At 54.0% G+C, this 27,593-nt stretch overlaps 1 protein-coding gene across 1 annotated transcript in view; it reads right to left on the bottom strand.

Moving 5' to 3' along the window:
• MAP1S (microtubule associated protein 1S) overlaps positions 1 to 27,593 on the bottom strand; it is a 70,751-nt gene that overhangs the window by 31,387 nt on the left and 11,771 nt on the right. The window contains exon 2 of the mRNA XM_078669293.1: positions 17,768 to 17,869. Within this exon, the coding sequence (XP_078525419.1) occupies positions 17,768 to 17,869 (102 nt within the window). The remainder of the gene's footprint in view (positions 1 to 17,767; positions 17,870 to 27,593) is intronic.

Below are 27,593 nucleotides of genomic sequence, written 5' to 3'. Positions count from 1 at the left end.
AAAAGGCAAAAAAGAAAAAAAAAGCCGGTCCGGAAACCACATGCCCGCGCAGCACTCAGAAGGGAAGTGAGGGACAGGCAGATGAAGGAGGGGGGGGCAGGAACTGGTGCTGTGAATCAGCAAAGGCCCCCGCGTCAAAGGAAACCAAATCAGAGCAGAGAAAGCTGCAGGCGCCTAGTCTGAGGTCCCAGGTCAGCGGCCAGCAGCGGGGCCAGGGGTCTGGTGCCTCGGCCAGCAGAGCACCACTGGCTGGACACCCCCTCTCGCAGAGCCCTGCCCCAAGGAGAGGCCGGAGCGCACTCACAGGCAGCCTGTTGGCCTTCACCTCCGGAACCTCGCAGAGAAAGTCACAGCAGAAGACGAGCCACTGGACACACGGACCCACCCCGTCTGCAGGATAAAGAACCGTCGGTCACAGCGGCGGAGGGGGCACCGGGGGCACCGGGGGCGGCTCGGTGGGGATGAACCCAGGGCACAGCGGGCTGCAGGCCTCTCCCTGCGCAGCGGTCGGACGGGGAATGTGCGCAGTGACCTGCAGGACATCTGGACACGGACAGGAAGAGGAAGCACTGCCGAGGCCCCGGACACAGCCGAGGGAAGCGGAGCCTAGACACGGGATCAAAGCAGATCCCGCTCGGATCAGGGATCCCAACAGATCCCACTCGGATCAGGGATCCCAACAGATCCCGCTCGGATCAGGGATCCCAACAGATCCCGCTCGGATCAGGGATCCCACAGATCCCGCTCGGATCAGGGATCCCACAGATCCCGCTCGGATCAGGGATCCCACAGATCCCGCTCGGATCAGGGATCCCACAGATCCCGCTCGGATCAGGGATCCACAGATCCCGCTCGGATCAGGGATCCCAACAGATCCCGCTCGGATCAGGGATCCCAACAGATCCCGCTCGGATCAGGGATCCCAACAGATCCCGCTCGGATCAGGGATCCAACAGATCCCGCTCAGATCAGGGATCCAACAGATCCCACTCTGATCAGGGATCCAACAGATCCCACTCGGATCAGGGATCCCAAAAGTTCTGGGTAGTAACACATCCGATGTGATGGTGCTTCACCCATTTACGTCTCTTCTCCATGTAGTAACCCATCTGATGTGAAGGTGCTTCACCCATGTACGTCTCTGCTCTGGGTAGTAACCCATCTGATGTGCAGGTGCTTCACTCATGTACGTCTCTGCTCTGGGTAGTAACCCATCTGATGTGAAGGTGCTTCGCCCATGTACGTCTCTGTTCTGGGTAGTAACCCATCTGATGTGAAGGTGCTTGGCCCATGTACGTCTCTGCTCTGGGTAGTAACCCATCTGATGTGAAGGTGCTTGGCCCATGTACGTCTCTGCTCTGGGTAGTAACCCATCTGATGTGAAGGTGCTTCGCCCATGTACGTCTCTGTTCCGGGTAGTAACCCATCTGATGTGAAGGTGCTTGGCCCATGTACGTCTCTGCTCTGGGTAGTAACCCATCTGATGTGAAGGTGCTTCGCCCATGTACGTCTCTGTTCTGGGTAGTAACCCATCTGATGTGAAGGTGCTTGGCCCATGTAGGTCTCTGCTCTGGGTAGTAACCCATCTGATGTGAAGGTGCTTGGCCCATGTAGGTCTCTGCTCTGGGTAGTAACCCATCTGATGTGAAGGTGCTTGGCCCATGTACGTCTCTGCTCTGGGTAGTAACCCATCTGATGTGAAGGTGCTTGGCCCATGTAGGTCTCTGCTCTGGGTAGTAACCCATCTGATGTGAAGGTGCTTGGCTCATGTACGTCTCTGCTCTGGGTAGTAACCCATCTGATGTGGAGGTGCTTCGCCCATGTACGTCTCTGCTCTGGGTAGTAACCCATCTGATGTGGAGGTGCTTCGCCCATGTCCGTCTCTGCTCCGGGTAGTAACCCATCTGATGTGAAGGTGCTTGGCTCATGTACCTCTCTGCTCTGGGTAGTAACCCATCTGATGTGAAGGTGCTTGGCCCATGTACGTCTCTGTTCCGGGTAGTAACCCATCTGATGTGAAGGTGCTTCGCCCATGTACGTCTCTGCTCTGGGTAGTAACACATCTGATGTGAAGGGGCTTGGCTCATGTACCTCTGCTCTGGGTAGTAACCCATCTGATGTGAAGGTGCTTGGCCCATGTACGTCTCTGTTCCGGGTAGTAACCCATCTGATGTGAAGGTGCTTCGCCCATGTACGTCTCTGCTCTGGGTATTAACCCATCTGATGTGAAGGTGCTTCGCCCATGTACGTCTCTGCTCCGGGTAGTAACCCATCTGATGTGAAGGTGCTTGGCTCATGTACGTCTCTGCTCTGGGTAGTAACCCATCTGATGTGAAGGTGCTTGGCCCATGTAGGTCTCTGCTCTGGGTAGTAACCCATCTGATGTGAAGGTGCTTGGCCCATGTACGTCTCTGCTCTGGGTAGTAACCCATCTGATGTGAAGGTGCTTGGCCCATGTAGGTCTCTGCTCTGGGTAGTAACCCATCTGATGTGAAGGTGCTTGGCTCATGTACGTCTCTGCTCTGGGTAGTAACCCATCTGATGTGAAGGTGCTTGGCCCATGTAGGTCTCTGCTCTGGGTAGTAACCCATCTGATGTGAAGGTGCTTGGCCCATGTAGGTCTCTGCTCTGGGTAGTAACCCATCTGATGTGAAGGTGCTTCGCCCATGTACGTCTCTGCTCTGGGTAGTAACCCATCTGATGTGGAGGTGCTTCGCCCATGTACGCCTCTGCTCTGGGTAGTAACCCATCTGATGTGAAGGTGCTTCACTCATGCCCGTCTCTGCTCTGGGTAGTAACCCATCTGATGTGGAGGTGCTTCGCCCATGTACGCCTCTGCTCTGGGTAGTAACCCATCTGATGTGAAGGTGCTTCGCCCATGTACGTCTCTGCTCTGGGTAGTAACCCATCTGATGTGGAGGTGCTTCGCCCATGTACGCCTCTGCTCTGGGTAGTAACCCATCTGATGTGAAGGTGCTTCACTCATGCCCGTCTCTGCTCTGGGTAGTAACCCATCTGATGTGAAGGTGCTTCGCCTATGTACGTCTCTGCTCTGGGTAGTAACCCATTGTGGAACAGACCCCTCCCCTACCTCTTTCGGGCGGTGGCTCAGTACCGTTTCCCTGGGCTCCGATGATGGTCCCACCGCGTCCCTGGCAACCCGGCATATCCCCCTTTCTCTTTCCATGCAGGAAAGGAGTACGAGGGACGGCGAACCGGAAGTACCTGTCACCGACCCCGGAAGACCCGCCCACGATCCCGGACCGGAACACGGAAAAGGACGCCACGGAGAAGAAGCGGGGTTCTTGAAGGCGGACTCGTGGCAGGAGACAGCAAACCAAGAACTGAAGGCGGTGGACGGAGAGCGCGGAGAAGAGAAGAGCGGAGGCGAGGAGGAAGAGATCTGGAGCGAGGACTGGTGGCGTCCTGTGGAGGTGGCTGGAGAGCGGCCGCAACTCAGAGAAGAGTTGCGGCGGGGCATGTGAGTACCCTGTCTCCTGAATTGCAGGTCGACTTGTATCATAGTGTATATATTGAATCCCCTCACTGTATAGCACTCCTAGGAGCACTGTATATACGCGCACTTCCCGAGACACTGTAGATAGTGAATACCGCCACCGGACTCCTCACTGCTTGCACCCTTTCCCTTCCTGCTTGAGTTCCCTTCCATCTTCGACCCTTCCGACCCCTCCTCACTCTCTCTTCTACCCCATCACAACCAGGGTGTTGGTGTCACTGGTTAGTACTCGTGGTCAAGGACTAACTGCCCTGTCATTGTCTCTCTTTACCTCCGAGGGCCACCGGACTACCCAAGACGGAGAAGAGGAAGACCCCCACACCTGCTCACAGCGGATCCCTGCTCCTTGACGACTACCCTCCGGACTCTCTCTCCAATCTTGTGTTTCCTCTGCCCCTACGTACTCTATAACTGTCAGTGTTAATAAATAGAGCTACAGATATAGCTCACTACATACGGCCTCCAAGCCTGTTATTCCGGTCCGCCCATACACAAAGCCCACACCCATCTGATGTGAAGGTGCTTCGCCCATGTACGTCTCTGCTCTGGGTAGTAACACATCTGATGTGAAGGGGCTTGGCTCATGTACCTCTGCTCTGGGTAGTAACCCATCTGATGTGAAGGTGCTTGGCCCATGTAGGTCTCTGCTCTGGGTAGTAACCCATCTGATGTGAAGGTGCTTCACTCATCTACTTCTCTGCACTGGGTAGTAACCCATCTGATGTGAAGGTGCTTCGCCCAGGAACGCCTCTGCTCTGGGTATTAACCCATCTGATGTGAAGGTGCTTCGCCCATGTACGTCTCAGCTCTGGGTAGTAACCCATCTGATGTGAAGGTGCTTCGCCTATGTACGTCTCTGCTCTGGGTAGTAACCCATCTGATGTGCAGGTGCTTCGCCCATGTACGTCTCTGTTCCGGGTAGTAACCCATCTGATGTGCATGTGCTTCACCCATGTACGTCTCTGCTCTGGGTACTAACACCTGAGGTGAAGGTGCTTCGCCCATGTACGTCTCTGTTCTGGGTAGTAACCCATCTGATGTGAAGGTGCTTCACTCATGTACGTCTCTGCTCTGGGTAGTAACCCATCTGATGTGAAGGTGCTTTGCCCATGTACGTCTCTGCTCTGGGTAGTAACCCATCTGATGTGAAGGTGCTTCGCCCATGTACGTCTCTGCTCTGGGTAGTAACCCATCTGATGTGAAGGTGCTTCACTCATGTACGTCTCTGCTCTGGGTAGTAACACATCCGATGTGAAGGTGCTTCACCCATGTACCTCTCTGCTCTGGGTAGTAACCCATCTGATGTGAAGGTGCTTGGCCCATGTACCTCTCTGCTCTGAGTAGTAACCCATCCGATGTGAAGGTGCTTCACCCATGTACCTCTCTGCTCTGGGTAGTAACCCATCCGATGTGCAGGTGCGCCATCCATTGATCTTTCTGCTCCACATAGTAGCTTGTGCCGTATCTTTGACCGGCTTCAGTCCGGCTGACCCCACGGAGCCCCAGGCATGGCGTGCACCGCTGACCTCATTCATTGGTGCAAAGACACCCGCGTCAAGACAAACGTACACGTATGCTTCTTTGAACATTTGTAAATAGCAGAATCTACTAGGGGCCTCAAAATCCACTCAGCAGCAGTGGGATGGACTCCACAGCCAGGGACCTCTGTCCAGCACCCTCCTCACCTGGACTCGCGACGGTACCTGGGAGCGGCCAGGTGAGCGAGTCCGCACCCGAAGGCTGCTCTTCAGTGGCGGGGGTTCAAAGTGCTCCAGAGGTGAAGGGTCCAGGGTCAGGCACAGCTCAGAATAAGATTACGGGAAGATGGGGTGGACAAAGATGGCTGGTTTGGGGGAGGGGGGGTTCACACGACTGGTCGCCAGGCAGGGTCTTCCAATCAACACAGGTCCACATCCGCAGCAGTTCTATAAAAATATTTGATAAAGACCCACAGAAAAAATGCAATAACCGCTTTATCAGGCCCCCGTATTCCAGTTTCCCGCGCTGAACAGGTCACCTCGATTCATCACAAACCCCATTCATGCAAAGCGCTTTGTTTGAAGGCCGCCGAACAACTCCGTCCTTTTGCGGCCAGATTAACCGCACAACACCCACGTGCAGAGTGCGGGATACACATTCTGGAAGCTGCTGCAGGACAAGAGGATGTGCTGTGCACGGCCCGCGTGCATGACGAGCCTGGGGCGAGGGATTCAATAAGAGCGCTGGCATTTGCAACGGATCAGTGAAAAAGCTGCGCTTCGAGGCACTGTCAGCTGCAGCGCTATGCAGAGTATGTGTAAACCCAGGTGAAGGGACGGAAGAGGCGGCGGAGAGCCCAGTCCAAAGCAAGGCAGGTGAGGCTGCGCTTCGAGGCACTGCCAGCTGCAGCGCTATGCAGAGTATGTGTAACCCCAGGTGAAGGGACGGAAGAGGCGGCGGAGAGCCCAGTCCAAAGCAAGGCAGGTGAAGCTGCGCTTCGAGGCACTGCCAGCTGCAGCGCTATGCAGACTATGTGTAAACCCAGGTGAAGGGACGGAAGAGGCGGCGGAGAGCCCAGTCCAAAGCAAGGCAGGTGAGGCTGCGCTTCGAGACACTGTCAGCTGCAGCGCTATGCAGACTATGTGTAAACCCAGGTGAAGGGACGGAAGAGGCGGCGGAGAGCCCAGTCCAAAGCAAGGCAGGTGAAGCTGCGCTTCGAGGCACTGTCAGCTGCAGCGCTATGCAGAGTATGTGTAAACCCAGGTGAAGGGACGGAAGAGGCGGCGGAGAGCCCAGTCCAAAGCAAGGCAGGTGAAGCTGCGCTTCGAGGCACTGTCAGCTGCAGCGCTATGCAGACTATGTGTAAACCCAGGTGAAGGGACGGAAGAGGCGGCGGAGAGCCCAGTCCAAAGCAAGGCAGGTGAAGCTGCGCTTCGAGGCACTGTCAGCTGCAGCGCTATGCAGAGTATGTGTAAACCCAGGTGAAGGGACAGAACGGCGGAGAGCCCAGTCCAAAGCAAGGCAGGTGAAGCTGCGCTTCGAGGCACTGTCAGCTGCAGCGCTATGCAGACTATGTCTAAACCCAGGTGAAGGGACGGAAGAGGCGGCGGAGAGCCCAGTCCAAAGCAAGGCAGGTGAAGCTGCGCTTCGAGGCACTGTCAGCTGCAGCGCTATGCAGAGTATGTGTAAACCCAGGTGAAGGGACGGAAGAGGCGGCGGAGAGCCCAGTCCAAAGCAAGGCAGGTGAAGCTGCGCTTCGAGGCACTGTCAGCTGCAGCGCTATGCAGAGTATGTGTAAACCCAGGTGAAGGGACGGAAGAGGCGGCGGAGAGCCCAGTCCAAAGCAAGGCAGGTGAAGCTGCGCTTCGAGGCACTGTCAGCTGCAGCGCTATGCAGACTATGTGTAAACCCAGGTGAAGGGACGGAAGAGGCGGCGGAGAGCCCAGTCCAAAGCAAGGCAGGTGAAGCTGCGCTTCGAGGCACTGCCAGCTGCAGCGCTATGCAGAGTATGTGTAACCCCAGGTGAAGGGACGGAAGAGGCGGCGGAGAGCCCAGTCCAAAGCAAGGCAGGTGAGGCTGCGCTTCGAGGCACTGCCAGCTGCAGCGCTATGCAGAGTATGTGTAAACCCAGGTGAAGGGACGGAAGAGGCGGCGGAGAGCCCAGTCCAAAGCAAGGCAGGTGAGGCTGCGCTTCGAGGCACTGCCAGCTGCAGCGCTATGCAGAGTATGTGTAACCCCAGGTGAAGGGACGGAAGAGGCGGCGGAGAGCCCAGTCCAAAGCAAGGCAGGTGAAGCTGCGCTTCGAGGCACTGCCAGCTGCAGCGCTATGCAGACTATGTGTAAACCCAGGTGAAGGGACGGAAGAGGCGGCGGAGAGCCCAGTCCAAAGCAAGGCAGGTGAGGCTGCGCTTCGAGACACTGTCAGCTGCAGCGCTATGCAGACTATGTGTAAACCCAGGTGAAGGGACGGAAGAGGCGGCGGAGAGCCCAGTCCAAAGCAAGGCAGGTGAAGCTGCGCTTCGAGGCACTGTCAGCTGCAGCGCTATGCAGAGTATGTGTAAACCCAGGTGAAGGGACGGAAGAGGCGGCGGAGAGCCCAGTCCAAAGCAAGGCAGGTGAAGCTGCGCTTCGAGGCACTGTCAGCTGCAGCGCTATGCAGACTATGTGTAAACCCAGGTGAAGGGACGGAAGAGGCGGCGGAGAGCCCAGTCCAAAGCAAGGCAGGTGAAGCTGCGCTTCGAGGCACTGTCAGCTGCAGCGCTATGCAGAGTATGTGTAAACCCAGGTGAAGGGACGGAAGAGGCGGCGGAGAGCCCAGTCCAAAGCAAGGCAGGTGAAGCTGCGCTTCGAGGCACTGTCAGCTGCAGCGCTATGCAGACTATGTGTAAACCCAGGTGAAGGGACGGAAGAGGCGGCGGAGAGCCCAGTCCAAAGCAAGGCAGGTGAAGCTGCGCTTCGAGGCACTGTCAGCTGCAGCGCTATGCAGAGTATGTGTAAACCCAGGTGAAGGGACGGAAGAGGCGGCGGAGAGCCCAGTCCAAAGCAAGGCAGGTGAAGCTGCGCTTCGAGGCACTGTCAGCTGCAGCGCTATGCAGAGTATGTGTAAACCCAGGTGAAGGGACGGAAGAGGCGGCGGAGAGCCCAGTCCAAAGCAAGGCAGGTGAAGCTGCGCTTCGAGGCACTGTCAGCTGCAGCGCTATGCAGAGTATGTGTAAACCCAGGTGAAGGGACGGAAGAGGCGGCGGAGAGCCCAGTCCAAAGCAAGGCAGGTGAGGCTGCGCTTCGAGGCACTGTCAGCTGCAGCGCTATGCAGAGTATGTGTAAACCCAGGTGAAGGGACGGAAGAGGCGGAGAGCCCAGTCCAAAGCAAGGCAGGTGAGGCTGCGCTTCGAGGCACTGCCAGCTGCAGCGCTATGCAGAGTATGTGTAACCCCAGGTGAAGGGACGGAAGAGGCGGCGGAGAGCCCAGTCCAAAGCAAGGCAGGTGAAGCTGCGCTTCGAGGCACTGCCAGCTGCAGCGCTATGCAGACTATGTGTAAACCCAGGTGAAGGGACGGAAGAGGCGGCGGAGAGCCCAGTCCAAAGCAAGGCAGGTGAAGCTGCGCTTCGAGGCACTGCCAGCTGCAGCGCTATGCAGACTATGTGTAAACCCAGGTGAAGGGACGGAAGAGGCGGCGGAGAGCCCAGTCCAAAGCAAGGCAGGTGAAGCTGCGCTTCGAGGCACTGCCAGCTGCAGCGCTATGCAGAGTATGTGTAAACCCAGGTGAAGGGACGGAAGAGGCGGCGGAGAGCCCAGTCCAAAGCAAGGCAGGTGAAGCTGCGCTTCGAGGCACTGTCAGCTGCAGCGCTATGCAGAGTATGTGTAAACCCAGGTGAAGGGACGGAAGAGGCGGCGGAGAGCCCAGTCCAAAGCAAGGCAGGTGAAGCTGCGCTTCGAGGCACTGTCAGCTGCAGCGCTATGCAGAGTATGTGTAAACCCAGGTGAAGGGACGGAAGAGGCGGCGGAGAGCCCAGTCCAAAGCAAGGCAGGTGAAGCTGCGCTTCGAGGCACTGTCAGCTGCAGCGCTATGCAGACTATGTGTAAACCCAGGTGAAGGGACGGAAGAGGCGGCGGAGAGCCCAGTCCAAAGCAAGGCAGGTGAGGCTGCGCTTCGAGGCACTGTCAGCTGCAGCGCTATGCAGAGTATGTGTAACCCCAGGTGAAGGGACGGAAGAGGCGGCGGAGAGCCCAGTCCAAAGCAAGGCAGGTGAGGCTGCGCTTCGAGGCACTGTCAGCTGCAGCGCTATGCAGAGTATGTGTAAACCCAGGTGAAGGGACGGAAGAGGCGGCGGAGAGCCCAGTCCAAAGCAAGGCAGGTGAGGCTGCGCTTCGAGGCACTGTCAGCTGCAGCGCTATGCAGAGTATGTGTAACCCCAGGTGAAGGGACGGAAGAGGCGGCGGAGAGCCCAGTCCAAAGCAAGGCAGGTGAAGCTGCGCTTCGAGGCACTGTCAGCTGCAGCGCTATGCAGAGTATGTGTAAACCCAGGTGAAGGGACGGAAGAGGCGGCGGAGAGCCCAGTCCAAAGCAAGGCAGGTGAAGCTGCGCTTCGAGGCACTGTCAGCTGCAGCGCTATGCAGAGTATGTGTAACCCCAGGTGAAGGGACGGAAGAGGCGGCGGAGAGCCCAGTCCAAAGCAAGGCAGGTGAGGCTGCGCTTCGAGGCACTGTCAGCTGCAGCGCTATGCAGAGTATGTGTAAACCCAGGTGAAGGGACGGAAGAGGCGGCGGAGAGCCCAGTCCAAAGCAAGGCAGGTGAGGCTGCGCTTCGAGGCACTGTCAGCTGCAGCGCTATGCAGAGTATGTGTAACCCCAGGTGAAGGGACGGAAGAGGCGGCGGAGAGCCCAGTCCAAAGCAAGGCAGGTGAAGCTGCGCTTCGAGGCACTGTCAGCTGCAGCGCTATGCAGAGTATGTGTAACCCCAGGTGAAGGGACGGAAGAGGCGGCGGAGAGCCCAGTCCAAAGCAAGGCAGGTGAAGCTGCGCTTCGAGGCACTGTCAGCTGCAGCGCTATGCAGAGTATGTGTAAACCCAGGTGAAGGGACGGAAGAGGCGGCGGAGAGCCCAGTCCAAAGCAAGGCAGGTGAGGCTGCGCTTCGAGGCACTGTCAGCTGCAGCGCTATGCAGAGTATGTGTAACCCCAGGTGAAGGGACGGAAGAGGCGGCGGAGAGCCCAGTCCAAAGCAAGGCAGGTGAAGCTGCGCTTCGAGGCACTGTCAGCTGCAGCGCTATGCAGAGTATGTGTAAACCCAGGTGAAGGGACGGAAGAGGCGGCGGAGAGCCCAGTCCAAAGCAAGGCAGGTGAAGCTGCGCTTCGAGGCACTGTCAGCTGCAGCGCTATGCAGAGTATGTGTAAACCCAGGTGAAGGGACGGAAGAGGCGGCGGAGAGCCCAGTCCAAAGCAAGGCAGGTGAAGCTGCGCTTCGAGGCACTGTCAGCTGCAGCGCTATGCAGAGTATGTGTAAACCCAGGTGAAGGGACGGAAGAGGCGGCGGAGAGCCCAGTCCAAAGCAAGGCAGGTGAAGCTGCGCTTCGAGGCACTGTCAGCTGCAGCGCTATGCAGAGTATGTGTAACCCCAGGTGAAGGGACGGAAGAGGCGGCGGAGAGCCCAGTCCAAAGCAAGGCAGGTGAAGCTGCGCTTCGAGGCACTGTCAGCTGCAGCGCTATGCAGAGTATGTGTAAACCCAGGTGAAGGGACGGAAGAGGCGGCGGAGAGCCCAGTCCAAAGCAAGGCAGGTGAAGCTGCGCTTCGAGGCACTGTCAGCTGCAGCGCTATGCAGAGTATGTGTAAACCCAGGTGAAGGGACGGAAGAGGCGGCGGAGAGCCCAGTCCAAAGCAAGGCAGGTGAAGCTGCGCTTCGAGGCACTGTCAGCTGCAGCGCTATGCAGAGTATGTGTAAACCCAGGTGAAGGGACGGAAGAGGCGGCGGAGAGCCCAGTCCAAAGCAAGGCAGGTGAAGCTGCGCTTCGAGGCACTGTCAGCTGCAGCGCTATGCAGAGTATGTGTAACCCCAGGTGAAGGGACGGAAGAGGCGGCGGAGAGCCCAGTCCAAAGCAAGGCAGGTGAAGCTGCGCTTCGAGGCACTGTCAGCTGCAGCGCTATGCAGAGTATGTGTAACCCCAGGTGAAGGGACGGAAGAGGCGGCGGAGAGCCCAGTCCAAAGCAAGGCAGGTGAAGCTGCGCTTCGAGGCACTGTCAGCTGCAGCGCTATGCAGAGTATGTGTAAACCCAGGTGAAGGGACGGAAGAGGCGGCGGAGAGCCCAGTCCAAAGCAAGGCAGGTGAAGCTGCGCTTCGAGGCACTGTCAGCTGCAGCGCTATGCAGAGTATGTGTAAACCCAGGTGAAGGGACGGAAGAGGCGGCGGAGAGCCCAGTCCAAAGCAAGGCAGGTGAAGCTGCGCTTCGAGGCACTGTCAGCTGCAGCGCTATGCAGACTATGTGTAAACCCAGGTGAAGGGACGGAAGAGGCGGCGGAGAGCCCAGTCCAAAGCAAGGCAGGTGAAGCTGCGCTTCGAGGCACTGTCAGCTGCAGCGCTATGCAGACTATGTGTAAACCCAGGTGAAGGGACGGAAGAGGCGGCGGAGAGCCCAGTCCAAAGCAAGGCAGGTGAAGCTGCGCTTCGAGGCACTGTCAGCTGCAGCGCTATGCAGACTATGTGTAAACCCAGGTGAAGGGACGGAAGAGGCGGCGGAGAGCCCAGTCCAAAGCAAGGCAGGTGAAGCTGCGCTTCGAGGCACTGTCAGCTGCAGCGCTATGCAGAGTATGTGTAAACCCAGGTGAAGGGACGGAAGAGGCGGCGGAGAGCCCAGTCCAAAGCAAGGCAGGTGAAGCTGCGCTTCGAGGCACTGTCAGCTGCAGCGCTATGCAGAGTATGTGTAAACCCAGGTGAAGGGACGGAAGAGGCGGCGGAGAGCCCAGTCCAAAGCAAGGCAGGTGAAGCTGCGCTTCGAGGCACTGTCAGCTGCAGCGCTATGCAGAGTATGTGTAAACCCAGGTGAAGGGACGGAAGAGGCGGCGGAGAGCCCAGTCCAAAGCAAGGCAGGTGAGGCTGCGCTTCGAGGCACTGCCAGCTGCAGCGCTATGCAGAGTATGTGTAAACCCAGGTGAAGGGACGGAAGAGGCGGCGGAGAGCCCAGTCCAAAGCAAGGCAGGTGAAGCTGCGCTTCGAGGCACTGTCAGCTGCAGCGCTATGCAGAGTATGTGTAAACCCAGGTGAAGGGACGGAAGAGGCGGCGGAGAGCCCAGTCCAAAGCAAGGCAGGTGAGGCTGCGCTTCGAGGCACTGCCAGCTGCAGCGCTATGCAGAGTATGTGTAAACCCAGGTGAAGGGACGGAAGAGGCGGCGGAGAGCCCAGTCCAAAGCAAGGCAGGTGAAGCTGCGCTTCGAGGCACTGTCAGCTGCAGCGCTATGCAGAGTATGTGTAAACCCAGGTGAAGGGACGGAAGAGGCGGCGGAGAGCCCAGTCCAAAGCAAGGCAGGTGAAGCTGCGCTTCGAGGCACTGTCAGCTGCAGCGCTATGCAGAGTATGTGTAAACCCAGGTGAAGGGACGGAAGAGGCGGCGGAGAGCCCAGTCCAAAGCAAGGCAGGTGAGGCTGCGCTTCGAGGCACTGTCAGCTGCAGCGCTATGCAGAGTATGTGTAAACCCAGGTGAAGGGACGGAAGAGGCGGCGGAGAGCCCAGTCCAAAGCAAGGCAGGTGAGGCTGCGCTTCGAGGCACTGTCAGCTGCAGCGCTATGCAGAGTATGTGTAAACCCAGGTGAAGGGACGGAAGAGGCGGCGGAGAGCCCAGTCCAAAGCAAGGCAGGTGAGGCTGCGCCGCGCATCACTGTGGGTGCAGGGGCTCTTCAAAGGGGTCAGCAGCAGGACGAGCTCACACGGGCTACAGGCTTCAGTGGGTAATACATGACCTCTGACCCACGGCCTCCTGGCGTGAGGTCATTAGGGTCCATAAACCGCGCGTCTGCGGCTACAAAGGGCGGAGCCAGGTTTATCTTCGGTCCATTCAAGGAGGCGACAGACCGGGCACAGGTCGGATCCGAGCGTCTCCGGCGGGGGACTCTCGCATCGGACCTCAAGAGACCCCGCTCTGCCCCTCAAACATCTGGAGAGCCCGCTGCCAGGGCAGGCTGCCAGCCGTGTCCACCGTAGGCGCAGGAGGGCCGTACCTGTCTGCCAGAGGCTCCGCGTGTCCACCTACGTACCACGAATCAGCCTGGACGTTATTTACGTACTCATTGGTTAGCAGTGGAGAATGCGGAACGGGTCTGCCCCCTTGGACCTACGCTGGACACCCACGGTCTAAGGATTGCGTGAAGGCTCATGACAGAAGATTCAAGGAGCGAGCTCCCCCCACTCTGAAGCGGGAACAGGCGCCGGCACCCAGCAGGAGACGGTGACCACCGAACAGACCGAGCACAAGGCCGCGCCGGGCAGCGATCCATCACTGCACCCCAGCAGAGACCCCCGGAACCTGGTTAAAAGGTGCTCACCCCACCCGCCCCTTCCGAGCCCCGGACTCTCCGGGACCAGCCCCTCCCGCTCCGTCACTCCCTGCCCAGGCACTGCAGGAGGGGCGAGGGGCGATGAATCAAGAGGGCTTCTCTCCAAGATGAGGGACAGCTCATTCAATCAATCAATCAATCAATCAATCAATCAGGTCATTTGTAGAGCGCACTACTCACCCGTAGGGTCTCAAGGCGCTGGGAGGGGGGGGGGGTGCCGCTACTGCTCGAACAGCCAGGTCTTGAGCTGCTTCCTGAAGGAGAGGTGGTCTTGGGTCAGGCGCAGATTGGTCGGAAGTGAGTTCCAGGTCTTGGCGGCCAGGTAGGAGAAGGATCTTCCTCCTGTTGTCGCTCTTCGGATGCGGGGGACGGCGGCGAGGGCGTGGTTGGTTGATCTGAGGAGGCGCTTGGGAGTGTAGAAGCTGATCCGGTTGTTGAGGTAGCTCGGGCCTTGGTCGTGTAGGGCTTTGTGCGCGTGGGTGAGGAGCCGGAAGGTGATTCTCTTGTTGACCGGGAGCCAGTGCAGATCTCTCAGGTGTCCGGTGATGTGGCTGCGTCGGGGGATGTCGAGGATGAGTCTCGCCGAGGCGTTCTGGATCCGCTGGAGTCTCTTCTGGAGTTTCGCCGTGGTTCCGGCGTAGAGGGCGTTGCCGTAGTCCAGTCGGCTGGTGACGAGGGCTTGGGTGACCGTCTTCCTCGTCTCGGTGGGGATCCACCGGAAGATCTTACGTAGCATGCGCAGGATGTTGAAGCATGACGAGGAGACGGCGTTGACTTGTCTGGTCATGGAGAGGGAGGAGTCCAGGATGAAGCCCAGGTTGCGTGCGTGGTCCGTCGGTTTGGGTGCGGTGCCCAGGGCGGGGGGCCACCAGGAGTCGTCCCAGGCGGAGGGCGTGGCGCCCAGGATGAGGACCTCCGTCTTGTCTGAGTTCAGTTTCAGGCGGCTGGTCGTCATCCATTCGGCTACGTCCCTCATCCCTTCGTGCAGGTTGGCTCTGGCGGTGGCGGGGTCGTTGGTCAGGGAGAGGATCAGCTGGGTGTCGTCGGCGTAGGAGATGATGTTCAGGTTGTGTTGGCGTGCGATGGCCGCGAGGGGGCTCATGTAGACGTTGAAGAGGGTTGGGCTCAGCGAGGATCCTTGGGGTACGCCGCAGATGACTTTGGTGGCCTCTGACTTGTACGGTGGTAGGCGGACTCTTTGTGTTCTTCCGTCGAGGAAGGAGGTGATCCATTCCAGTGCCTTCTCCTGGATTCCGATGTTGCTGAGGCGCTGTACTAGGGTGCGGTGGCAGACAGTGTCGAAAGCCGCGGAGAGGTCCAGGAGGATGAGGGCCGCTGTTTCTCCGTTGTCCATCAGAGTTCGAAGGTCGTCGGTGGCGGCGATGAGGGCGGTCTCCGTGCTGTGGTTCGCTCGGAAGCCGGACTGTGAGGGGTCGAGGGATCCATTCGTCTCGAGGAAGGCGGCCAGCTGTTTGTTGACGGTCTTCTCGATGACTTTGGCCGGGAACGGGAGGAGCGAGATGGGACGGTAGTTCTTGAGGTCGGTGGGGTCTGCTGTGGGTTTCTTGAGGAGAGCGCTGATTTCGGCGTGCTTCCAGCTCTCAGGGAAGGTGGCGGAGTCGAAGGAGGTGTTGATGATGTCCCGCAGGTGGGGTGCGAGGACAGCGTCGGCTTTGTTGAAGACGTGGTGAGGGCAGGGGTCAGTCGGAGATCCGGAATGGATGGAGTTCATGGTGCGGATGGTGTCTTCGGTGCTGATCGGGGTCCAGGTGCGGAGGGTGGTGGATGGTGGCGTCGTTGCGGTTGTGGCTTGCGTTGGTTGGTTGCTGAAGCTGTTGTGTATGTCCGTGATTTTGTTGTGGAAGTAGGACGCGAGGGAGTTGCAGAGGTCTTGCGACGGGGTGATGTCGTTGTTTCCGGCGTTGGGGTTGGAGAGCTCTTTCACGATGTTGAAGAGTTCCTTGCAGTTGTGTGCGTTGTTGTCCAGCCGGTCCTTGTATGCATTTTTCTTGGTGGCGCGGATCAGTTGATGGTGTTTCCGGGTGGCGAGCTTGAGGGTGGCCATGTTGTCCGTCGTTGGTTCCCTTCTCCAGGCTTTCTCGAGGGCTCGACAGTTCTTCTTGGAGCACTTGAGTTCGTCGGTGAACCATGGTGTTTTTCTGCTGCAGGATCTGCTGGGCGGGGTCCTCAGGGGGGCGAGTTCGTCCGCGCAGTTGCTGATCCACTTCGTGAGGTTGTCGGCGGCCTGGCTGGGGTTCGCTGAGTTGGCGGGAGGGTGCTGGCTCAGGGAGGCGGTGAGCTGGTTGGCTGTGATCTTGTTCCAGCTTCTTCGAGCAGCCTGTTGCTGGAGGTGGTGGATCGTCGTTCTTCTGAAGGTGAAGTGGACGCAGCTGTGGTCCGTCCAGTGGAGTCCTGTTGCGTGGCTGAAGGTGACGTCTTTGCTGGAAGAGAAGACGGCGTCGAGTGTGTGTCCGGCGAGGTGGGTGGGGGTGGTCACCAGTTGCTTGAGTCCGAGGTTGTCGAGGTTGTCGAGCAGGGTGGTGGTGTTGCGGTCGTTGTTGTTCTCCAGGTGGAAGTTGAGGTCCCCCAGGAGGATGTAGTCGGCGGAGGGGAGAGCGTGCGGGCTGACGAAGTCGGCGATGTCCTCGCTGAATCGTGTGCGTGGTCCCGGGGGTCGGTAGATCAGGGTGCCTCTGAGGGTGGTCTTCGGGTTGGTGTGGATCTGGAAGTGCAGGTGTTCAGCGGTGGTGAGGGTGTCGTCGGTGTTGGTCGTGATGCGGATGGTGTCTCTCATTAGCTTTGGCACGGAAGGGCACGGGATGCCCCAGATCAGAGGGTTCAACACATGATACCAGCCTCTCTCCATCAGCAGCACCAGCATAAAGCCGGGGGGGGGGGGGGGGGATACTGATCGGACGTGGGTATGCAGGCGGCCCCCAGCAGGTGCAGGACCCGTGCGAACGCGCCCTGTGCGGGCGAGGCCGAGTGGGAGGACAGAGACAGGGCAGCTGCGGCCAGACAGCAGCTGCAGGGCTGGGCTAGGAAGAGAGCGCCCGAGGACAGCAGCGCAGAGGCCTCTCGGTGGAGTGCACGGGGAGGGACAGACACTGGACACCGCCCCCTGCCCCAGAGCGAAGGATCGGGGGTTCAGCAACCCTGCGAGGCCTTCACAGCCACCTACAACCCCCAGCCCGACACTCGAGGCCAAGCGAAGGCCGCTCCCACCTACCACTGAAGGAGGCCAGCCACTGAACCCACTGGGCACGAGGTGGACACCCCTGCACCCCACGAGGGAGGGAGGTGGACACCCCTGCACCCCACAAGCAAGGCCAACGACCCCCGACCAATACAAGGTGGGGGGGGGGGGGGGTGAAGGAGGCGGTCGGTGAACCACTCTCCCGTGCTCCATGGCCATGGGTGCTGTCTATTCATAATATTTGTGTCCCCTACACATATACATACACATATACATACACACTAATATACCATTGAAGGAAGAATCTACAGCAGCCTTCAATGAACTGGAAACCTCATAAAGACAACCTATTCAGAACGAATTGTTTTTTTAAAAACACATTTTATTAGCATTTTGAAACCCACATTTGGCCCGAGGGCCCATATACAACTACATAACAGTACACAATAAAAAACCCCAACACGTCACGACCAATAAAAGGGACCCCTACTCGGCCACCGTAGCTCATCTACCAAAAGCTCCCTGAAATGCAGTGAGCAGCACTAAACGGGCACTTTTCAGCAGATGTTTTACTAGACTGAAGGAATCACAGGAAAATAACTTGAGCAACAGGGTTCAGATATTTAAAGCTGTCCCACTTCATTAATAACAAAATAATTCTATCCAGATATAGGCTTTGCAAAAGCAGCAAGCAAGGAACCAATTTAACTCAATCCGAATACTGTAGGGGAGGCACGACTTCTAAACCTTGAGACAAGTCACAAAGTGGGAGTCACAGCCTTATCGAAGAAGCGGGCGCAATCGAAGAGAGAAGGCCTGAGAGGCCAAGCCCTACCCACCCATCCATCGGGGCCCAAATCCACCCCGTGGCCTGGTTATGGAGCCCAAACCCAGAGGAGGCGTGCACTGGGTACCAGGAGAAGAACTGCTCTACCCTTGAAGAAAACTTTACACCTCCCAAAGTATTGTTTCGGCTCAAACCAAACTGAAGTAATATCCACCCACGCGGCAGAGCCTCGCGGCTCGGGGCTTACCTTTCTCAGCCATGGAGAAGGTCGCAGAATGTCTCGACACAAACAACTTGAGCTGCTCGTCCAGGCCGCAGGTCACGTGGTCCACATCCCAAGACTGGATCCCTGAGTTTAGAGAGGGAGGCAATAAAAAGCAAAGTTAAACCAGGGCTGAGAAGCAGCTCGTTTCACATTTCATTCTCGCCACCTAGTAAACTAACTGCAGAATACTCCAGGCCGCAGCATCAGCTGTTGATGGTCCCCTGCTGGAATCACAGGGCCAAGTGACAACCATAAGGTCTGCCAAAGGGCCGAGTCACAATCAGGAGTCAGAAGAAGCGCCTAGAGGATATCCTGGAAAATGTGTGACAGACAGGAGCCTCCTGCAGCTCCAGGCGCCAGCACTCAGCATGCAACTGCTGCAGTTTATATGCTCCTAAGAAGATTGTGGCCGTCTTAAGCCTGGGAGTGGTGCAGACAACCATCACACCGGCCAAGATCTGGGCTGCGCCCGCTTGAGCAGTTAAAAGGAGGAACACTTCCATAAGCAAGCGGTAGACCCCATAAGGCACAGGACTGCATTTAGGCCCAGATCTCTGTACTGGGGTGAATGTATGACATTGTTCTGCATTCTGTCCATCAACTGTTGTTTTTGCATTTGTCACCCCGAGTGGTACGGGTATGCTCAGACGTGAGTCCCATGCTCTCCACGCCACTGGAGTCAAGCTATCCTGGCTGAAGACGGCTGATAGCCAGAAACCGGTCCTAGGATGCTTGATTCCGGTCTGGGAAAGACATGGCTTGGCAGTTCGGGCTGGACGGTTCCCTTGAGGCACATGGTCAAGGCTGATTTGCATATGGCCATGTCTGAACTGGGGTGGTGTGGAGTGCCTGTACATGCAACAACAAGGCGTTAGTATGGGAGCTTCGTGCGCCCCAACAATCGCCAATATATACATGGCAAGGTTTGAAGAACAATTTGTATTCAATGAAGCAGCGCCATTCTATGAATCCGTGATCTTATGGTCACGGTACATAGACGTCTTCTTCATTTGGATAGACAATGAAGACAACCTAGAACAGTTCTTTCAATGGATAAACCTCTGTGATCAGAATATTAGATTTACCCATCATGTGGACAATTCCCAAGTGGAATATTTAGACGTTTTGATCAAACATCGTGATGGAACCCTGATCGTGGATTTATTTGTTAAACCCACGGCTAGGAACACATTATTACATTACGATAGTTATCACCCTGCAATCCAAAAGAACAGCGTCCCATTTGGGGAATTTTTACGTCTAAGACGCAATTGCACCAGTATCTTGGACTATGACAACAACTCATCCATGATGAAAGCTAAATTCTTATCCCGAGGTTACCCCAAAAAAATCATCCGGGACTCATAAGCGGGCTCGCTTTTATGATAGACAGCACCTTTTGAAACCAAAGATGAAGAAAGACACTCCTAGCCTAGTGTTCATAACCAAACATTCAATGCTCAACGAAAGAATACGACAAACTATATGTGCCAATTGGCATATTTTGAATGTGAATGTGGAAAAAGCAGATCAATTGCCAAAACCCATGTTCGCATACAAAAGAAACAAGTCTTTGAAAGATCACATTCTGAGATCCCGCATGACAGATACAACATCATGTAATCAGCAATCGTTGGTAGATCTACAACCAGTTCAAGGCACATACAGCTGTCTGAACTGCAAGTCTTGTGCCACAGTGATTCAAGGCCCTAGTTTGAAATTCAATAGCCACTTGATTAGGCCAGCAGATCTTAATAATTGCAGAAGCACCCACGTAATTTACTTAATAATCTGCCCCTGTCAGAAGGGATACGTGGGACAAACAGGCCGAGCATTGAATGTCAGATTAACAGAACACAGGTCAGCGATCCGAACCAAAAAATTGACATCTCCAATGGTATCTCACTATGTAGAGAATAACCATACCCCAGAGAGCATGTCCTGGTACATTTTAGAAAGAATACACCACAAGACAGGTCTGGATATAGACAAAATCAGAAAAATGAGAGAGGTCTATTGGATTTTCATTTTGGGGACAGCCACTAATGGATTGAATATAGACCTTCCGTGGGAACAAGCAATAATATAATTAGCTCCAGTAGGTCCAGGCGATGTATAACAGCTGCCATACCAATTACTCTGTACAGTTATTCTAATATGGGATTATTACGTTTCTGCATATATCCAATTTTATTAGGTGTCCCTATATACGTGATTAGATCTCAATGGATTGGCCTCTCCAGTGAACTATAGACTGGCGTAGTTCATTGAACCAGATTCCATAAGCTCAGCAGTCCTTAGACATATATCTCATTTAAACCACGGTTGCAAATGGCGCCTGCATTTGCGACGTTTTGTGCATCGAACCCATTTTCAGGGTCCCTAGACCCTGGTAAAAGTACTGATATGTAGCACCCTTACAGATATAGACACGCACATGAAACACAGTAATTAGCCCCGTTTAGTGGAGGTACTTGGCAACTTGGTGTCGAGCACAAAGTGTAGCGTCCACTGAAATACCTACTCACCTAGGACATGCAGAGGCACTATTTTATAAGTGGAGGCAATTTATTTTCGGTAAATAGAGGCGATGTATCGATCCCTCCGTTTGCAGTCTAGCCCCCACATTTAATTCTTGCCGTCACGTAAGTTCAACCAGTGAATCGTCAGGTCACAGGTAAATATCTAATGGCCCCTTGACCGTTTTAAGATGGCGCCCACATTAGTGCAGAATCATCGCTCCATCCCGCTAGGATCCCAGTTTTACCGCATATCGCGAGATCATTAGTGAGGCTTGTCATGCCGGGTCTTACTTAAGGAGTACTTTCACCTAAGACTTGGCTACAATTTCTCTGGTGCCGGCCGCGCGGAAGGGTGCTACCAAGTCCCGAAAAGTAAGTACAAGCGCCACTTATGCACACATTTTGTCTGTCTGAGTGTGGATGTCAGCGCATTGCAGGCGTTCGCAACACGGCTTAGAACTTAACCGGAACCGCGAGCATTCCGAGCCAGATTGCACCTAATGACTATGTACACTGTTTTGCTCACCAGCATGTCACGTTCGCAACGCGACCCTGTCTTTTTAACTTTATCCGTTGAAATACGGACGTGAGCGTTCAGTAGGCTCCCACTACACGGTTAAAAGCTTAACTAACCGTGAGTCATGCGAGCCAGAGTCCACCGATGCACTTTGTCGGCTGCTCTGTGTACCAGTACTCCACGTTCGCACTATGTTCCCCGTAGATTCCAGTGTATCCGTTAGAGTGCGGACGCTCAGCACACAGCAGGCTTATACAACACGGTTTAGAGCTTAACTCTAACCACGAGTAATACCAGCAAGAGTTCACTGACTGAATTTGTCAACCGATTTGTTGACCAACGTTCGCATCACTTTCCCTGTTGTCTTCACTGTTTAGCCGGCGATATTTGTACGTGACAGTACAGGCATGGCATTAATTCAAACCACAGCCTTCACTTGGTCACAAGTATGTTGCCTTTTTCTAATCAACACCACAATGCTTTAGAACACCATACTAGCATGCCGACCCTGAATTTGCCTCAATATAACAACCTTGAAGGGTGCATTAATTCCAGAAGTGCTTAGCACTGCATATTATGATATTTCTGCGCCACACATAAACTATGAATAGATGGTGCGTCCTAGGTCAGGACTAATTACTGGCACTTTCTGGGTTTACAGATAATTGCAGTCCCGCTCTTCAAGATGGGATGTTACACCCTTATTGAGATGCATCAATTTGTGGCGTGCACCTTATAATATTAATTGGGGATCAACAACCTTTCATCCTCCATTTCGGCGCACTTGCAGGAGGCCCGAGGTAAGATCAGACCATATATATCGCTGCATGTATAGGACATGCCATCCATTCGTCTGGAAATAGTTGGCATACACATCTCTCTGTTTCTCTTTTTTACCATCTAGAAATTACCAGAGAAACCCTAACCAGACAGATTCCAACTGAGAGATTGCAGAAAAAGATATTATTCAAGGCCCTCGCCAGCCTTGCTAAAAAGGTACTGAGCTATGTGGAGAGATACAATCATGTTATCAGTGCACACTCTGCAGACATAAAATGAGTTATTTAGTCATTCGGACTTGGGTGGTATACACAACTTTCCGTCTCTTTTATTGGTCAGAAATTATTACAGAATCGCCAACCAGTCAGAATCCGACTGAGAGTTTCAGGACCAAGAAATTACCCAAGGCTATATTTAGCCTTGTTAAAAGGTAAATAGTCATGTTGATAGATATTTTCATGCTGCCAGTACATATTTTCAATTCACAATTAGATAAGTGCCAATCCATGGGCCCAGTATGTGGGAGTTCCCTAGTCAGCTCCCTACATTTTTCAGATCAGTTCAATAGGGGTTCCCCCTCTTTACTATTTTCCCATACAGTTTTGTCATTTGCAGAAACGTAATGCGTGATCTCACTTAGAATCACTATATTCACATCTCTGTATTATTTGTGACTGTTTTAATCATTGTATATATTGTATAGTTGTATAAAATGTTTGTGGGAGAAGAAATGTACATATATGTATAGAAAGGTTGCACACAGAAAGCATTAAATATCAAAAGAACTGTCAGACTGAGCAAGGACCTAACGGTGACAGAGCAGTCCCTTTAGACTAAATCTGTATGATAGACTCACTGTCATTTTTGATAAACATAATTGCATGAACGCTGAGATTTTAAAAGTCAAATGGTCATAGACTAATTGTAAATATGATTCTCTTTTTGTAGTATCAACTTGCACATACAGAATTCCTGAGGAAAGCTAACCGCCGAAACGCGTTGAAGGGGAATTAATTCTGTATTATTTGGAACAATTTATCTTGTTTTTGTATTGTAAAGCACTTATTTGTATTATACACATGTAAAAAATATATAGTTATTCATCAATTGCTTCAAATATCTGATAAAAGTTTATAAATACAATAAAATAAAAGAAAAATATTTTCATATAATATCTAATCAGGCATTGGCTTTATTATTTTTAGCGTTCACTAGTGTTATGTAAATATATGCACATAACCCGGTGCCAATTCCTTTCTTTCCAAACAAGCAGACAACCATCACACCGGCCAAGATCTGGGCTGCGCCCGCTTGAGCAGTTAAAAGGAGGAACACTTCCATAAGCAAGCGGTAGACCCCATAAGGTACAGGACTGCATTTAGGCCCAGATCTCTGTACTGGGGTGAATGTATGACATTGTTCTGCATTCTGTCCATCAACTGTTGTTTTTGCATTTGTCACCCCGAGTGGTACGGGTATGCTCAGACGTGAGTCCCATGCTCTCCACGCCACTGGAGTCAAGCTATCCTGGCTGAAGACGGCTGATAGCCAGAAACCGGTCCTAGGATGCTTGATTCCGGTCTGGGAAAGACATGGCTTGGCAGTTCGGGCTGGACGGTTCCCTTGAGGCACAGGGTCAAGGCTGATTTGCATATGGCCATGTCTGAACTGGGGTGGTGTGGAGTGCAAAAAAACAATTGATTTAGGCCCAGATCTCTCTACTAGGGTGAATGTATGACATTGTTCTGCATTCTGTCCATCAACTGTTGTTTTGCACAGGACAGCATGAGCCCCAGGCAAGAACTAAAAGAAAAGACGAGACGAAACTGAATGTAAAGTGGCATAAGTTCCAAACGGATACACGTGCCTCTCACACCAAACAGATGTGCCCAATAAAACATTTTATGTGGAACAAACATAGTAATAAACTTACGTGGACACTTTGTTTTAAGTAATGTAATGTAAAACTTGTGGGAAAACATTGCTTACTATCCCGGATGGCATGCACGGAGGACTTCCCAGAGAAAAATTTGGCAAAAACTCAAAGCCCACTCAAAGAATGTTCATTTAACATTGGGGGGGCGAATATATCAGTCACCCTTTCCACTGAAAAAATGTATTTTCCCCATTTTCTTAGAACTTCTGGCTTCATGGGTGGATCTGCGACACCTTTGCCACTCACCTGGCACATACACAAAACATACATGCAAGGAAAAAACCTCCCTCTTTTAGCTCTTCTAGGAAATTTTGTTCGCACTTTCAGGAAAAATGCTGCCAAATGAGCTGATGACAAAGTGTCCATGAGAGTAGAACTTTATTCAGAGAGCGCGCTTTTCTTGCTTCGGTGTAATTCCGTTCAATCGACTGAGATACTAACATTCGGAAAAGTTCTGGGGGCGTTTGAATGAGTTACGACTTTAATTGTCTTAACAGTTGAAATTTAATTTTTGGGCTTATACATTTAGCACCATTTGGAAAACATCACACGCAGATCCACGAATGGAGGCACAATAAAAGAACACCAACAAACACAAACACCTTTTGCTACCTTTGGCACTCTGCGACAGATGTGCACACATGTTGGCATACGTTTAGAAGAACTGGATTTCTGTCGGAATATCAAGTTTTGTGTCGATCCATGAAGGGCACAGATTCAAAGGAGGAGGGTCAAGTGTGCTCTGAGTGACAGGCATATCCGGTTCATCGCCTGTTGGGATGCCCCCCAAAATGCAGTCAGACTTGCTCTCCTTCAGCACAGCTCTTGAAACTCGACCTTTTAATTGAGCTTTTGTGGAGATGGGCTGCTTGTTCTACTTGGGTCCCTCTTTGCTCTGAGCCTCAGCGCCTAGACACCCTTGGGTTTTACTGCGCTCTATAACATGTATTTTTCCTTTCATTTGAAGGCGGCGTAGGATCTAAGGCACGGTGGAGCTGGGGTTTACGGTAGATGGTCTTCAAGCTTGAAGGTGGAACGCGACTGCATCATTACTTTGGGTCTTCAGCCCCTTCCTAAACGGGTTCAGTCCTAATGAACACAGGGTTATCCTTTCCAGATGCCAGGTCCATGGACAGAGAGGGCTCTTTGCCTTGTTTTTTAGGTCGAAGGCCTAAAGGCTGAGCTTGCGCAGTCTTAGGCCGGAGATTTAATGATTCTTGTTAGCGCTGTAGGTCCCGCCTTCCTGCCCCGTCTCTCCTCCATTGGCTGGCTTCCTAAACAGAGGCCAGCCATTGGAGGAGAGATGCGTCACTCCAAACAAGCCCAGTCTTTTTCGGATTCGGGGGCGTAATTTTTGCTGTTCTTTAGACAGTGACGTCATGCGTCACTCAAAACAGCAAAACCACGCCCCCGATTCCGAAAAATTCGGAACCCTGTGGCAGCCATTTTCCTTTCCCCGCAGTGAGGGTGAGACTCGAGCCTCTGCCCCCGTTTGTGCGGTGCATTTGCCCCGCTCCTTGGCGATTTTCGGGTCCCCTGGCAGGTGCCCACCCTGCCAGGGACATCGCCGTTTAATTTAAGGCCGGTGCCCACCCGGCATTGCCAAAGACTTCACCGCCGGGCCCGGGATTCCCACACGCTGCAACCGCCTTCCTGCCCGCCTTCCTGCTCGGGGCCGCGCTGCTATTGGCGGACCCCTGAGGCAGGAAGACAGGCAAACGGAGAGAGGACGGAGGCCGGCCTACAAGCAAGCCGGAAGTCCCGCCGCGGAAGAGAAGGAGCCAGCCGCCGTCCCATCTGTGAGCAAAGGGCTGGTCTGTGAAGAAAAGCTGCACTTCACTCAGAGGCGGCAGTGTGCGCAGCACTGTCTCTGTGGGAGAGCTGTGTTGTGTCCCAAGCTGAGGCGTGCACTGGACCTCTCCTTCTCCAGGCGGGTACAGCAGATACTGTGCACGGGACCTGTCCCCCCCGGCCGGCCGGAGAGCTGTGCAGCAGAGTGCACGGAAGCAGTCCCGGCGCAGACCTGTGCAGCAGAGAGCAGAGTGCACGGAAGCAGTCCCGGCGGAGAGCTGTGCAGCAAAGCAGCGGCATGCCCCTCTCAGCCTCCTGCTGACCATGGACAGGGCTGCGCCGCCGAGGTTCGACTGACGGTAAGGGTAACGCTCTGAAAGTTGTCTCCGTCCTGGCCATCCAACTCTCACGGCTCCCTCTCCCACTACCCTGACCTGCTCGACACTCTCTGATTTTGTTTTTTTATTTTTTTCCCCCCATCGCTGAAACCCCCATTTTGATCTCGGTGCAGCTCTATTCCTGCCCTTCGGCATCTCCGGTTGCAGTTCTGGGAGATGTACACTGCTCTGCCTGTGCATTCGTCCCTGCCCTTGTGCTCCTCGCCCTTGTGCTCCTCACCCTTGCCCTTCAGCTTCTCAAGCTGTTTGTGGTGGGAGCCATGCCCTGCTGTGCCAGTGTACCTCATTCCTTGCCTGCCCTCTCACCTTTGGCCTTCCGCACCTCTGTAAGCGCGCTGCTGCCTTGGAGCGCTGCTTTTTAGTTTTCGCCTGCAGATTGCTTGCAAAATCTCTTGTAATTAAAAAGAAAAATATGAAAACAGGTTTACAGCCCACCCATTAGTTACAATTGGTTATCTGTGCAGTCACTCCCATACAGTTTGCGGTTGGTGTCAAGTGTCCTCCCACTAGCCACATGATTCTTGAGGTACATTGATTTAGTTGGGTTCTAACACTCCATAAGAGTGCATGTGTTTCCCGACTGTCTTCCCTCTACCAGCTCACCCTTTCCATGACACTTCCTGCACCCAGAGCATCTTTCCCCCGCGTCATTGCTTACACCAGCCTCCACGCACACTCTTAAACACCAAGTAAACCTTGGTAAACCCGTAGACCACGTGGCACCCACAAGTAAGTAGCAGGCAGGAAAGGGATCGCCTTGGTAAGTCCTAAAATCTTTAATCTGCAGCCCGCCCCGGTTTGTAAGAAAGCATGCTCCCTTTCCTTGCATACTCTATGCTAGCGATAAATGTGCCATCTGTTGCACTGCACAGGTATGCGCTAGATCCATGCTGTGAGGAGAACCGCACACAATACGGTATTAATTCTAGTTATGGTATTTCGTGGAATTGAAAAATGAAACACTCTTATTGGAGTATCAGAATGTTGGCAAGCATGAGGTGGAACACTCTTGATGTCATTGGACACTGAACAGATTATTCTGTGGCTTTTTTTTTTTAGGACTTTTGCCTCATTTTGCTTACTCTGTCCTCCGAAGTTTCCCAACGCCCCCATTGAGAGTAACGCCAGACACCATGAAGTATCTTGACAGTTTATATGCAATTTAGACACCCCCACAACTAGGAGTGTCAGGCAGTTGCTGGACATGTGTTGAAGATGCCGAACATTGTTGTGAACCACGCAGGCATCAATCCACTACCGAACATGGGACTATCATTACACAACACAGCATCGGTGTGCTTTAGAGTCGCATGAGGATGCTCAATACTCCCAACATTTCCCTCTTTTTTTTTTCTCCTTCAAACTATTTTGCAGTAACAAAGGCACCTGTTATTGTCTTAATTTTTTACAAGTACATGAATAGGCAGTACATTTCACCCCCCTTACCCCACTCTTCTGTCTATTCACACTCACGCCATGTGCCCAGTGGGTCCAGAGAACCGCACGTTTCTGGGGCTCGCTCCACAGCAGACACGCAAAGTAATCTGTTTTTTTTTAAGCAGGTCCGTCATATGGCCCGTTACTTGGCATATCCTCTTAGGTGTTGAGAGGGAGTGACTTTGCTAAGATGGGGAGCTAGTGGTGTTTTCCAACGTAAGGAGTTCTTCTCGCAATGGCTGCCATGTGTCACAAGGTCTACATGCTATTGGTTGCCAGTTAGCGTATAGCTCACAGTTAGTGTTACAGTGGATTAAGCTGTTAAGCCTTGCTTTTTGTGTAGGAGAGTGCTTGCTGCCTCAAAGCGGCGTGAGGTTTTAGGGATGTCATGTACATAACCTAAGAGCGCTCGTTCTGGTGAGGGTGT

The sequence above is a fragment of the Lissotriton helveticus genome, chromosome 12 (genome assembly GCF_964261635.1).
Source record: "Lissotriton helveticus chromosome 12, aLisHel1.1, whole genome shotgun sequence".
NCBI classification, from domain to species: Eukaryota; Metazoa; Chordata; class Amphibia; order Caudata; family Salamandridae; genus Lissotriton; species Lissotriton helveticus.
Note: the sequence above shows the minus strand (reverse complement) of the source record. Positions and strands in the feature narration are given on the sequence as shown.